This window comes from Phaenicophaeus curvirostris, chromosome 6 (assembly GCF_032191515.1).
Source record: "Phaenicophaeus curvirostris isolate KB17595 chromosome 6, BPBGC_Pcur_1.0, whole genome shotgun sequence".
Lineage (NCBI taxonomy): Eukaryota > Metazoa > Chordata > Aves > Cuculiformes > Cuculidae > Phaenicophaeus > Phaenicophaeus curvirostris.
This window is the reverse complement of record NC_091397.1, coordinates 23,526,961-23,541,271: the sequence shown is the minus strand read 5'-3', so window position 1 is coordinate 23,541,271 and position 14,311 is coordinate 23,526,961. Positions and strand designations below refer to the sequence as shown.

The 14,311-nt window shown below is 43.3% G+C and overlaps 1 protein-coding gene across 1 annotated transcript in view; it reads right to left on the bottom strand.

Moving 5' to 3' along the window:
• The window catches only part of ZNF804B (zinc finger protein 804B), a 238,212-nt gene extending 224,183 nt beyond the window's left edge, over positions 1-14,029 (bottom strand). The window contains exon 1 of the mRNA XM_069859577.1: positions 13,774-14,029. Within this exon, the coding sequence (XP_069715678.1) occupies positions 13,774-13,881 (108 nt within the window). The 5' untranslated portion in view covers positions 13,882-14,029. The remainder of the gene's footprint in view (positions 1-13,773) is intronic.
• Between the last annotated feature and the right edge of the window lie 282 nt (positions 14,030-14,311).

The following is a 14,311-nucleotide window of genomic DNA, read 5'->3' as shown; positions in this document are numbered from 1 at the left end:
TTCAAGAAAGTCGTGGGACAGTGCTACTTGGTCAACACCACAAGCAAACTAGAAACTGCTCACAAGTTCATAGTTCCGCTGATTAAGCTCCAGTGCCTGGTACATTCCCTGGTGTTGTTTACTAATACACATATAGCCTTTGAGCTTGCACAGCTGGTGAATGAACCAACAAGGGATGGTGCCCTCCTGGACCTGCCGTTTGTGAACAGAGAAGGCCTTGTGGGGGATGTGGCAGTAGGGGGACGCCTAGGACAAAGCGATCATGAGATGATAGGGTTTTCTGTTCTAGGTGAAGTGAAGAGCGTGGTTAGTAGGACAGTAGCATAAAATTTCCAGAGGGCAGACTTTGAACTCTTCAGAAGGCTGGTTGGCAAAGTCTCATGGGAGACAGTACTTAAGGGCAAGGGAGCCCATGAGGGCTGGGAGCTCTTCAAAAAGGAAATCCTAGCAGCTCCGGAGAAAGCCATCCCCATGTTCCGGAAAAAAAGCCGGCAGGGGAGAAAACCAGCTTGGTTGAACAGAGAGATCTTGAGTGATATCAAGAAGAAGAGAAACCTTTATGGGCTCTGGAAGAGGGGACAGGCCTCTTGGGTGGACTACAGGAGGGAAGTGAGACTGTGTAGAGAAAAAATCAGAAGGGCTAAGGCTCAGCTAGAAATCAGATTGGCAAAGTCTGTGAAAGATAACAAAACATCCTTCTATAAATATATAAATAATAAAAGGAGGACTAGGGAGACCATACAGTCCCTAGTGGACGCAGAAGGAACAACAGTGACAGGGGATGAGGAAAAGGCTGAGGTACTTAATGCCTTCTTTGCCTCAGTCTTTAATTGTAAAGAAAGTTGTTCCCTCTGTGTACAAACCCAGGAGCTAGAGGAGCAAAATGAGGCTCCCATGATCCAAGAGGAGGTGGTCAGAGCCTTGCTAGCCCGACTAGACACCCACAAGTCTATGGGGCTGGATGGGATTCATCCAAGGGTAATGAAGGAGCTGGCAGATGTGCTGGCCAAACCCCTTTCCATCATCTTCCAACAGTCCTGGAAGACTGGGGAAGTGCCACTGGACTGGAGGCTGGCTGATGTGGTGCCCATCTACAAGAAGGGTTGCAGGGAGGATCCAGGGAACTACAGGCCTGTCAGTCTGACCTCAGTGCCAGGGAAAGTCATGGAGCAGGTGATCTTGAGTGCTATCATGAAGCACATGCAAGAGAACTGGGTGATCAGGCCCAGTCAACAGGGGTTCACAAAAGGCAGGTCTTGCCAAACTAACCTGATCGCCTACTATGACAAAGTGACTCGGCTACTGGACAAGGGAAAGGCTGTGGATGTGGTCTTCCTGGACTTCAGTAAAGTCTTTGACACAGTTTCTCATGGCATTCTGCTTGAGAAACTGTCAGCCTCTGGCCTGGACAGGCGCACACTCTCCTGGGTGGAAAACTGGTTGGATGGCTGGGGGCCAGAGAGTGGTGGGAAATGGTGTGAAATCCAGCTGGAGGCCAGTGACAAGGGGGGTTCCCCAGGGCTCAATACTGGGTCCAGCCCTGTTCAATGTCTTTATCAATGACCTGGATGAAGGCATTGAGTGCACCCTTAGCAAGTTTGCCGACGACACTAAGCTGGGTGGAAGTGTCGATCTGCTGGAGGGTAGGGAGGCTCTGCAAAGGGATCTGAACAGGCTGGACTGCTGGGCAGAGTCCAATGGCATGAGGTTTAACAAGGCCAAGTGCCGGGTCCTGCACTTGGAGAACAACAACTCTATGCAGTGCTACAGACTAGGTGAAGTCTGTCTAGAAAGCTGCCTGCAGGAGAGGGACCTGGGGGTGTTGGTTGACAGCCAACTGAACATGAGCCAGCAGTGTGCCCAGGTGGCCAAGAAGGCCAATGGCATCTTGGCTTGTATCAGAAACGGCGTGACCAGCAGGTCCAGGGAGGTTGTTCTCCTTCTGTACTCGGCCCTGGTAAGACTGCTCCTTGAATACTGTGTTCAGTTCTGGGCCCCTCACCACAAGAAGGATGTTGAGGCTCTGGAGCGAGTCCAGAGAAGAGCAACAAAGCTGGTGAAGGGGCTGGAGAACAGGCCTTATGAGGAGCGGCTGAGAGAGCTGGGGTTGTTTAGCCTCAAGAAGAGGAGGCTGAAGGGAGCCCTCATTGCTCTCTACAACTACCTGAAAGGAGGTTGTAAAGAGGAGGGTGATGGCCTCTTCTCCCAAGTGACAGGGGACAGGACAAGAGGAAATGGCCTCAAGCTCCACCAGGGGAGGTTCAGGCTGGACATTAGGAAAAAATTTTTCACAGAAAGGGTCACTGGGCACTGGAACAGGCTGCCCAGGGAGGTGGTTGATTCACCTTCCCTGGAGGTGTTTAAGGCACGGGTGGATGAGGTGCTGGGGTGCATGGTTTAGTGTTTGATAGGAATGGTTGGACTTCATGATCCGGTGGGTCTCTTTCAACCTGGTTATTCTATGATTCTATGAGGATCTGAGCATTAGTGCTTCCCGTAGTAAACTCATTTATTTTGCAATTAACCTCTCCGTTCACATTTACTATCCCTCTTCCTTTCCTCCTGCCAGTCACTTCTGAAAACCAAGCTCTTTCCATGCCTGCCAGCTGCAATGCCTACATGTCTTTGTTCACTGTCCTTCAGAGCAGAGGCAAGGATTCACATTTTTATTGTTTGTTCTACTCACTATGAAGTACAGCGTACAATTGCAGCACTAAATCTCTGTACTTGAGGGCTCATTCTTAGTATGTAGATCTTATCAAAATATATTAGTACCATCAAGTAGAAAATTGAAACCTCTATGTTTCTTCAGACACCACATATCCTTTTTAACTCTGTAAGGTATTTGAACCTTACGATTTATTCTATAGTATGCTGTAATCAAAAGCATCAATCTTCTTCAGGCTGTCTAATACTTAATGCCTACAGTCGCCACCCTTATTAGCCAGAGGTTAGAAGTGTAAACATAGCTAAGTACATAACAATGATAGAAAAGAATGAGTTTCTTTTATAACATATAACATAAACAGCATATCTTTTATTGTAAGGAGTGAGTTCAGAATGCTTTACCTATTTTGAACCCTTCAAGGCAAGGTGCTAAAATTACTTAATCAGTTATTATTCTTAACAGGCAATCAGGAAGGGAATTAAAATCTCTATAATGGCTCCCAGGCAATACTTTGCTATGTTTAGGATGGCTTGAGGTGTTGGCGTGTTTGGTATTTTTTTTGAATTCTCTAAGGTTATAGTATTGCTTGGTACAATGACAGACCATCGTAGTTAAAATACGTTGTAAAAATACAGATCTATAGTACTTTTTTATTCTTCAGACAGTACTAGTCAGTGTCAGGAAGACAATATTACTGATATTGGACATATTTTGGCAATAGCTTGGGATAAGCAATCGTATTTGGGTAGACGGGAAGAGATATTCAAGGTCCTTATTACTCAAGTTTACAGATGAACTCCACATTTAAAAAGCCTTGAAAACTGTTCTCCTCATGGAATATTTCTAAGTGTAAATATTTCTAAGGGTAAATACCTAGCAAGCCTCATTTGCCATAGCCTAGAGTGAGTCTTCAAGTACAGACTGTGGAAACAACATTTTTGCCATGGATTTTAAGCACGTTTCTCTGCCTTCAGTTTTATTGACTGTGAAGATTATGCAGGCTCTGTTAAGCCATTCTGTAAACTTGTTTAAACCCCTTTCAAGGAAACAAATTTTTTAACTTCTTCCAGTTTGCTGTTTATAATGATCTCTACTGATGAAAGCTGTCATGCATACAAATCAACACAAATATTTAAAGGCCAATCCCATAACCCACAGATATCAAATTCAATCACCTACAATGTCAGCAACTCTTTGAAGTGAAGAAACAATATTAGGAATAAATACTCAGGCTAGCAGACAGCTGTCAAAAAAGAAACTGAGAAAAAAAACAAACCCAAAAGCAACAAACCACCACCAAATTTATTTGTTTTATTTTCCTTTCCCCAGTAGAAGTCATAACATGGCACATGGATATAGTTCTCTATTTCAGTCATAAGATCTGCTTTATATAAAGCCCAATGTTGTTAATACTCTTTTTGTTTAAACTTCAAAGAATGAAAACTTGTTCACCAGTAACAAGAAGGCAGTTCTAAACCTGTGCTGCAAAGATTTATTAACCTAGCCAAAATGAAAGGCGTATCTTTCTCCACAAAGTGTTATAATTTCCAAATAAGATGTGTCCTCTAGGGAATAAATTTAGAGAATTTTTTTTTTGTTTATGTTTAGGGGAGGGTTAATTTCTGAGATCAATAACCACAATGTTGCAACTGTATTTTTTTGAAGTTTAACTTCTAAAATGCACTTATCAACATGCTAAGCAATAAAACACATGTATAGTACAGTACATGCCCAATAAAAATCTCCTGCACATGGTATACAAGATACTAGTGATCTTCAGCAGGAAAGATGAACAAAATATAAAACCAGCAAGTTCACACAGTCAACACTTATTTCAATGTTTTTGTTTCACAGGATATGAATGTAATGTCTGTATCAAAAAGCACACATTCGTGAGTTTTCTGTTGATTACTAGTGACCACAAAAATTTATCACTCACTCCCAGAAACTGAACTCTCTTAAAGTACTATTTATCTGGTGAGTAAATCAGTCTCCAATACTGCTTGGCCTTCCTTGCATTTCCTCCTTGCCATACTGAGTAGCCAAGGATATATTTATCATTCCAATAAAAATTTGAAATCTTTGTATATAGTACCAGCCTAATCTTTCCACATTTGGCTCACTAAACTATTTCACATAGACTTTGCTATCTTTTCTTTAAGGTGAAGTAAGTATACACTGAAACACTGAAGAAGGGAACTGCAAGTGTCCCTTCCTGTGGGTGCGTACAACACAATAACTTTAGACTTCTATGAGGCAAAAGCAGCAGTACAGCTTTATAAGGACTGTAGTTAAGCATTCAGACAGCTAGAAGAAGCTGTGCAAGATATTTACAGAATGTGCATTTGTTATTTGGTATGCACAAACTACTTGCATGCACATCACATTGTGAGTCCTTGTCTTTTGCTCTATGGAGAACTACATGAATGTACTCTTGGATTTTATTTTCTAAACAATTCTCAATAGCTACGTGACAATTTCTGATCTGGTGCTCATCAGACCAGGCAGCCACTGTGGCCATGTGGGTTGTAGCCATCCTGGATATTCTGTTCCTACACTGTAATCCCTGCCAGCACAGTGGAGCACTCAGAGCAGCATCTGGAAGTAACCAGTGCCTTTCCCACACAGAGAAACCCATAGTATTATCCAGTTCACTGATCACCCGCCTTAACCAGTATTTGGACCACAATATTCACCAAGCAACCAACGTGAGGATCACTGAAAATTCTTTCCCTGTCAACCTGTAATGTATCACCAGAAGCTTCCTGTAATTGCAAACAACAGCTCAAGAACAGGCTCAAAACATCAAGATTTTAACTCTGTTTTCCACTAACATAGGGTGACACAAATATACACCTTTTGCTCCTTCTTAGATGTGCTCCCCCACTCCTGAAAAAATAAAAATGCAGTGATCAGAACTTCTCACATCTCACAATGTCATACTCTCACTGAAGACGTAATGATTAGCTAAGAGAAATAAAGATTAATGTAGACAAATAATTTGCACTGATCACTTCTGAAACCCACAAAAAACTACTAAAATAAAATTTTAAAAAATCTCAAGATTAAAACTTTTCTTTGAAAATAAAAAATACGCTGAAGAGCTTAATAACTGTAAGTGCATGCCTTTCTAGCAGACCCTCTGATCACAGTAATCACACAGATTTAATTTGTAATCTCAACCTAAAAATCCCATCTGCTGAATATTTTGCTATCTAAGGGTGTATTTTAGGAAGTTCTGTCCTTATGCATTCCAATCTAGTTTCACAAGCCTTCCTAACATGTTACAATCTAAGTTGGAAATGCAGGCTGCAGATTTACAGCCGATTACAACTGAGAATTTTCTCAACAACATCGAATACATCTCTCCAGTTCAGTCTGAGCAGAATATAGATAGAATATTTCTGTTGACACAAATGCACTAAATCTGTTTTAGAATGTGTTCCAGGGAAAACATCAATTGAAAAATTGACATCAACTAGAGTTGATTAATGTATGAATTGTTTCAGAGCTGCATGCAATCTCCCAGCAATACTTCTATTTCCCAACTTAGACCAGCTTGCCAATTATCATTACGCATAACTATGAAACTGGGACAAAATTTTGATGATTATGTTTACATCGTATCCAATATGCACATAAATTGAGTCTAGTCTACATAACCCAGAAAGCTGTCATTAAAGTGTCTTAAGACTGGCTGCAGAACAATAAGTTTTGAGCACTGAACAGCATTTTCAGGCATGTGCACATACTCCATGACAAATCTTGTTGCTCATGTGTAGCAGTCGATTGTACAAGACAAGCAGCGATACATGCCCCCACAAAATACAGAAATGCAGGAGTGAACTTTGGATATCTAGCTCTAATGTTACACTGGCTGCCTCTAGTATCACCTACACAGATTATCATCACAAATCAAGTTGTTTAATACTGCTCATTCGGAGTTTTGAAAGTTCAAAGGCTGAATCTTGAAAAAGCGTTAGCAACTGCTGAGGTGAACGCTAAATCGCTATTTTAAAGAAACTTCTTACTATTCAGAAAAGTTTGCATGCATGGGCTTTCGCATGCACATATGTTTACAGAATGACTGGTTTTCCCCAGTGAAGATCACTCAATTCCTTGGATGAACAAACTGAATTTTAATAGTAGCGCATGTTAGGTTGGGAATTCTAGTTCCTGCAGGCCCATATATGCTTTGGTACTTCTCTCTGACATTGACTTGACCCTGTTTCACCTTTCACACTTGACTTAGTTTCACCTTTAAAAAAAAAATAATTACCCCTGATCCGTGATTATTATTTTTTTTTACCATTGTAGGTCTAAACAACTTTCACGGTAAGATCCTAGATCTTGAGCTCTAAAAGAACTACAGCCTCTGCCATGTCTTGTAAGAAGTGTGATGCAGAGTGAACACCTTGAGGGTAACATGGAAATCATGTCCACACAAGCCAAGCTTACACAACTAGATAGATACAAAACAACAAAACTAAATCTCTCATAGCGTACTACAGTGGCATTTTAAAACAACAATATTTCAGCAGGCAGATAAAAACATACTTAATTTCTATTTTTCCACAGGAAAGTCAACATTTTCCCCAGTATCTTTCCATACTTTTCTTAATACAACCCACAGATATCCTAATACAAGTTAGAAAAATTATGTTTGTGTGTAATGACGACATAAGTAATCAGTTGAGACATAATAAAAAGACGTAACAAAGGTTCTCGGTGTTAAATGAAAAAAAAAAAAAAATAAGAAAAGCTACATGCCTTGTAGCCAAAGCCTATATGGTCCATCAGGGAAACACAGGTAGGAAGAAAAAAACAAACTACACTCTAGCCGGTCTTTAAATGCTTTCTTTTCCTTCTCCATTTAGTGACCTTATGCAGGGAGCTTTTGCAAATCCTTTCTGGTAGGGGATAAATTCATTCCAATTAGAAGATTCTTTTGACCACAGCTTTTATGCAAGGAATCTAATATCAAATGAAAGTATTTGCATAAATGAAGTTATACACTTTATTTAGTCATTAAGTGGCCAAAACCAGCATTCATTTAGCCAGAGGACTGAGCTGGATCATCCTTCCCAGCATAGGCAGGTAAGTGGACCGCACTGGTGGGCAGGAGTCCAGAAGGCAGGGCAGGAACAGGCATAGGAACATCCTTTAATGCTCAGACCCTTGTTAACAACTCAACCCACTACCCAAGGAAGCACCTGTTTCACAAAAACTAACTCTGTACATCCATTTTCAAACTTGTACACAGTGCTGAATATAAAAAAAAAACCAAATCCCTTAACGGATACACTCTGGCTAAGTAAAATGCCTATGCACTGAAAGCAAGAATGCAAGTGGATGCAACAGCAATAACTCTGCAAGTAATAGACAAACAAGCATTGCCACATGCAAAATAAGAGAAATTGATCTGGTTTTAAGAACTTAGTTGAGGGACCAATAAAAATATTACAATGCTGGAAAGGCTCTGTCATACATAAAGCACCTGTTTAACATTACTGCTAATTGTGGGTGAAGGAAATGGCCCCAGCAGAAATTGGCTAAAGATGATTAAATTTAATTGCTATGCTATATACAAAGTGCTACCCACTGAGTGAATTAGAAACAAAATATGCTCAAAAGTGATATGTTACACAAAACCCTGTTCAATACAAGGTATGAGCCACAATGCTACATGTGTCTAAAAACATATTCATATTTTCTGAAAGGTCATTTCATCTCTCATGAGATGCAGAGAAAGCACAGGAAGAGGAACCACAAAATCAGGAAATGGAACCACAAAATCAGGAAGCAAGGTCACCATAAGGTTGGATGTGGGCTGCATGGATGTTCATATTCTCCAGCATGGTGAAGAAATATGGGTTGATAGGAAACACACTCAGCCTACTCTTAGACAAGGAGTGCCTGGAATCAATGAGATCAGAAATGGTTAAGCAGGAGTGCCATCCCTGATAAGGCAGCTCCACAGCTCCAGCAGAACACACAGAATTTCCCCTGGCAGGCGGCCACTTCTGCTGGAGGCAGCTGCCAGAGACTTTTGGCACAGAAGAGTGAAAGTACCACTTTACACTTTCTTTCCTAGTTCTCTCTCTTTTTTTTCCTACATTATTTTGCTAGTACTGTTGGGGTTTTTTCTCTCTCCTTCCATAGAAACTACACAAATCAGATTATGTATCAGAGCTGTCAGTTCATTATTATTCCTTTTATACTATATTTTTTAAATTAAATTTTACTTCTTATGCATTTTCTTTGTAGTGCCTAGAGCATACTCTCCCTGTCCACTTTGAGTGCTGCCGAGGGTACAGCCACAGTGCTGAGGCATGACTTGCTTATGGTCTGAAACTCATGAGTTATTTGAGTCTTCCAGCTGAACACCCAGCTAAACAGTGGATCCTCCTTTTAACCTGATGCCATCTAGACCGCATTTTACACATTACATGTGCATCATGCCTAGCCTTTAAGTTGCTTTCTCACAAGTGTGCTTGGCACACGTCTCTTCTCACTGGTGGCAAACAAAACTGACATTCTTTGTTGCAGATTCAGTTGTGTTAGCATTTCCCCATTAAGCTAAGGCAGATGGAGAGAGCTGCTTGTGCCACGGCCCTCCTGTTCTGTATTTAAGGTCCCTCCGTCTTCAAACACGTTTAAATTTTCTAATAAGTTTCCAAGTGCCTAGTAGTGTTATCTGCTACACAGAGAAACAAGGTGCTACTTTGTCCCAGTTACACTTGCTTTAGTGCTGGAACAGAATGCTTGTGGCTCGGTATCAACTCAACAGTCATTATTCCCAAGTACCTGCAATGTACTTGTTCAGAACTACTGGAGCCTCTGGACACAGGGTGAGAGCTGTGCTTTTTAAAAGGTAGCTCTCTGTAACAGAGAAGAATTTCCCACCCCTCACATCCCAAAGAAATTAGGCAAGCACTATGGAGCAGCTGCTCGACAGCCTTATTTGAAAAAGCCTTAGAGAAGTATGTGAAAAATACTGTATTTAGCTGAAGCTGCAGGGAACAACAGAAGAAAAATAATTAGCCAAGTCATAAACTGGCTAAGGCACTGGGGCTTCCAAGTCTTCTGTTTCCTTCAAAATACCAAGGGATCTTTAAACAAAAAGTAGTAAACAAGACTTTGTTTATATCTCACCTTAAAAAGCCACAAGCAGAACAGTGCACCCTAATAACATCCTTGGCTTAGAAATTATTCAGAAGCAAGGGGGCCATCTGCTGCATTCCTGGTACCATTTTCTGCTGTGTCCTGGAAGATATTTCTTTGAAACTTTCACAGCTGAGACTTTTTCAGTACCAACTCTGCTAGGCCTGTGAAGTGTGGCACTAAACCTCTGAGCAGGTTTGTCTGCAAGTGCATATTACAGCATATCTATCATGACTGCAAAAGCTATAACCAGTGTGCTGATGAATGCCATCTATTCAGGACTCAAAAATCCTGTAGACAATATCATCCCTCTGAAGTAGATACAATATCTCTATATCATAATGCATTTAGAATCATAGAATCATAACTAGGTTGGAAGAGACCCACCGGATCATCGAGTCCAACCATTCCTATCCTACCCTAATAATTCCTATCCTACCCTAATAATTCCTATCCATTAAACCATGCCCCTTAGCACCTCGTCCACCCATGCCTTAAACACCTCCAGGGAATTTCATTAAACAGAAATTTTCAGAGACAGAAACATTGCTCATAATACGTTCATTAACATAACCTCCCTGATAAAATAAAAAAGCCTAAAGCATAGAGTCAGGTCTCTAAAATAATCAGCTTCCTCCTTCAACTAACTGTACTTTATCCTCAGTAATGTTGGAACCATGCTTATACTCATCATGCCCCTCCCCATGCAAGTCTGTCACAACACCACTGATATATGATTCACTGGCAATTGCTTCTTATTCCACTCTTTCTGAATTCATTATTTCTAACTTCAGATCCTAGCAACAAAGCATTTATACCTAGTCCCTTTTACAAGGTGTTAGAATGGGCAAAGGAAAGCTAGAATTTTTAAAAGACTTTATGACAATGTCACCACACATCTGCATGCACAAACAAAGGGTATTGTATCTGTGGTCTTCAAAATCTTGTTGTTCTTAGTATCACCGTAGCTGAAGGTCTCTCTGCATATGAGGAAAAAGGACCAGAATTGTTTCTGACACAATAATAGCAAACTACGGTAAAATAAATACTACTGAAATATGCAGACTGAAAAATCCTTGTTCATATAGCCATGAAATTTAATAAAGGTATTTAAAATATTCACTACTGTTCTCATTTCTTAAAGCATAGCCTTAAGTCTACTGACATTTCATGGTCTGTTAATACAGAACACTTTAAATATAGAAAGGTACATGTTATCCATTAAAGACTATGCAGACTCATGCATAAGATAGCTCATAGTGTACAAATATAAGACTATTTAATGGTGCAAACTATAAAATTGAATCCTTAAGGCTGCTTCCAAGTTAAGCATTTTAAAAATGACTGGAAGACATAACCTGTATCTTTCAAAGTTATAATCAGGTTTTAAAAAAGCACAAGCACAGCACAGGGAATACAAATAAATGCCATACACTTACGACTTCCTTCTTAAGGACAAGTGGTCCCAAGTTTAATTCATAGCTTACTGAAAATACAAATAGTTGGGAGATTTGATTGCATAGGAGGGGAGTTCATGCTTAAAACAGTTTTACTACCTCAGTCAATGCTAAATCTCAATATGCATGACTCCCACATTCATAAAGCAAAGTATCCAGGCGTTGTTTGCTGTTCACTGTTTCCAACTTCACACACACCGATAAGCAAGATAGATATGGTCTGGAAAGCTATGTTTGTAGGCAGACATAGATTACTCTAGAGAATCACTGCTTTCAGTATTTAATACGAAACCATTATCTACTTTGCCAACTACGTATCCCTTATTTTTCTCCTACAATCTGGACTCCCCTAGGAAAATATGAAAACAGCATACATACAACAGTAGTAAATGCTAAACATCAAACACATAGATGAGTTCTAGAGCTACAATTACCCATCATTAATAAAACATTAACTTATCATCCACCTTTATTCTCATAAGCTGCCTACCACTCCCTCTCCACAGGACTCAACCTATCATCTTAAAAGTCTGACTAGCTTCAAAGAGTGGCCACTAAAAAAAAAGGGCAAAAAAAAGAAAAAAATGTGTGTGGAGAAGTAAAAGTTTTCCCTCAAGAATTTAGAATGAAAGCTAAGGTTTGCTAAAATTTTGTCCTTTTTATAGAAATAGCCCTAAACCATGGTAAGCATCCCAAATCCTGGTCATGTAGATCTCAAAATCAAGAGGTTTTGAGCAACGCAGAGCAATGCAAAGAGGTTTTAGCAAAAAGCAATGCAAAGTCCTCTCGCTACTTGTTTCAAATGCTGGAAAGCTCACATTAAACAATGTTCCTATGTAGTGAAAGAGACCTGAGGTTATTTTCAGCTTTGTATTTTTCCCTTTTCGATTAATCCCTAGATAGTTGGCTTCAGACAAAGATCCTTCAATTTAGAGCAAAATTCTTTTTTTTAAAAAATACACCTGTGAGCAATAAGAAACTTCAGTACAGTTATTTGTTGGTCTGTTTCTCTGATATTTGCATTTAAACAAAAACTGCTCCCAGGTGGCAGCAGAACTATGTCAAAAATGATGATTTGTTAATGGAGTCAGAAGGTTACATTGATTTCATTAAGTATTTAGACTAAGAGGGGTGGTGCACATACTCACTAGGTAGCTGGAAAGAAATTGAAGTAAGCTGGAAAGTGAAGGATTTGGAACATAACACTATTTGGGGGGTAGAAGAAGGTGCTATCTTCCAACACTCTTGATCCTCCTTGACTTGAACATCAGCCAGTGAAGTTCTACTGAATATAAAGTATTTACAATCCAGCTTCTTCCCACTTCAGACACCCGAGTTCTTTTCCTTTTTACCTCTGTACTTTTGTACAGAAATCTCAGTTAACATTTCCTGCATTTTGAGAGTTTCCGTACAGAAGGATGGATAAGCTCCACGGATCAGAGAACACAAACACAGCCCAGCCAAGGTCTGACTGATGATACCTCCCGCGCGGTTGGATTATGTCGCACACGCAAGATACAGCGCTACAAGGCAAGAACCTGTAGGTGCTGTCAGAGCGCTGGAGTACGACACACGAGGGATTTAAGCACTATAATGAAATATTTGTTACTTTCTATCAACAAAAGTCAAGAAACCAAAAGCACAGCCACTGTCATCAAAGGTAGTTTCCAGAAGACGTTAAGACGTTCGCGATGCAGACGCGTTAACGGGGCAGAACCCGGCACCGCCGAGGCCGGAGGGAGCCGGGGGGGGGAGGACCAAGGTGCCTCTGGTACCCCCGCACCTCCAGTACGGCGGTAGGCGGGTCCGCACCCCTCAGCATCTCCCACACTGAGATGCGAGACACCGACAGGGAAAGTTCAGCCGCGGCTGGGGAAGCGTTCGCGATATCTTGGGCGGAGGGGAGGCTGCCCCGGGGCCGCCCTCCGCCCCGCACACCCGCTCGGCCCCGCAAAACGCCACTAGCGACTCACAGAGAGCGCCCGGGGCGGCTCCGCGGGTCCCGGCGCCCGCAGCACCTCCCGAACTTCACGCGTGCTCTGCCCTGATGTCGCTCCCGACAGGCAGCTCACAGCTCGCCGCAGCCAAACGCGCCAATTCCGTATTTTTTGGAGGCAAAGGTCGATCGCTCCCCATCCTCGGCGGCATCAAAACCTCGAACGAGGTGCTAAACCGCGACACCTGCAGCCGGCACCGCGCCTCCCCCTCTCGCAGCCTCCAACTTTCCCGCGGCGCGCTCCGCGGAGAACCCGCGACTCGAAGGGGGCAGCCCCGGCCGGCGCCGCCTCCCCGGCCCCACACAGGCGGCTGAGAAACTTTTTTTTTTTTTTTTTTTTTTTTTTTTCCCCGAGCCGCCCACGCCGCGCAGCGGGACCGAGCCCGCACACGCCCCTCCCCGCGAGCCGCTGCGCGGGCGCCCGCGGCCCCGCTCCTACCGTGCGGGGGGCAAGTGGGGGAGGGAGGGAGCGAGGAGGTGGCAGTTACCGGCGAGCGAGCGCCCTTCTTGCGGAGCGGTCCCCTGAAGACGCCTTTGATGCCGCGGTAGTGGCCGTTGCTGAGGTGCCGGGAGCTGATGACCAGGTAGCACGCCATGCGGGGCCCCCGCGCCGGGCCGGCTCCTCCTGGGCGGCGGCGGAGCGCAGCCCCGCATGAAGGAGCGGGCGGAACCGCAGCGGCGGCGATCTCCCCGCTCCCGTCTCATCCAGCGCCCGGGTGAGAGGCGGCGGGATGCGCTGAAGGCGGCGGCGGGCGGAGCGCGTCCGAGGGAGCGCGGCGGCGGCCGGTCCGCATGCTGCCGCGCGGGGGGGGGGAGCGGGGTGGGGGGGGCAGAGCGCGACTCGCACAGCCCGCCGCGGCCCCTCTCCCTCCTCCTCCTCAGGCCAGGCCAGCGGCAGCCGGCACCCAGAGGGGAGCTTCCCGGCGGCAGCCGGGGCGGTAGATGCAGCCGCCGCTGCCGCGCCTCTCGCCTCACCTCCGCCGGCGGGGGGGCGGTGCGTGCCGCGGGGGCGGGGGCCCCTCGCCG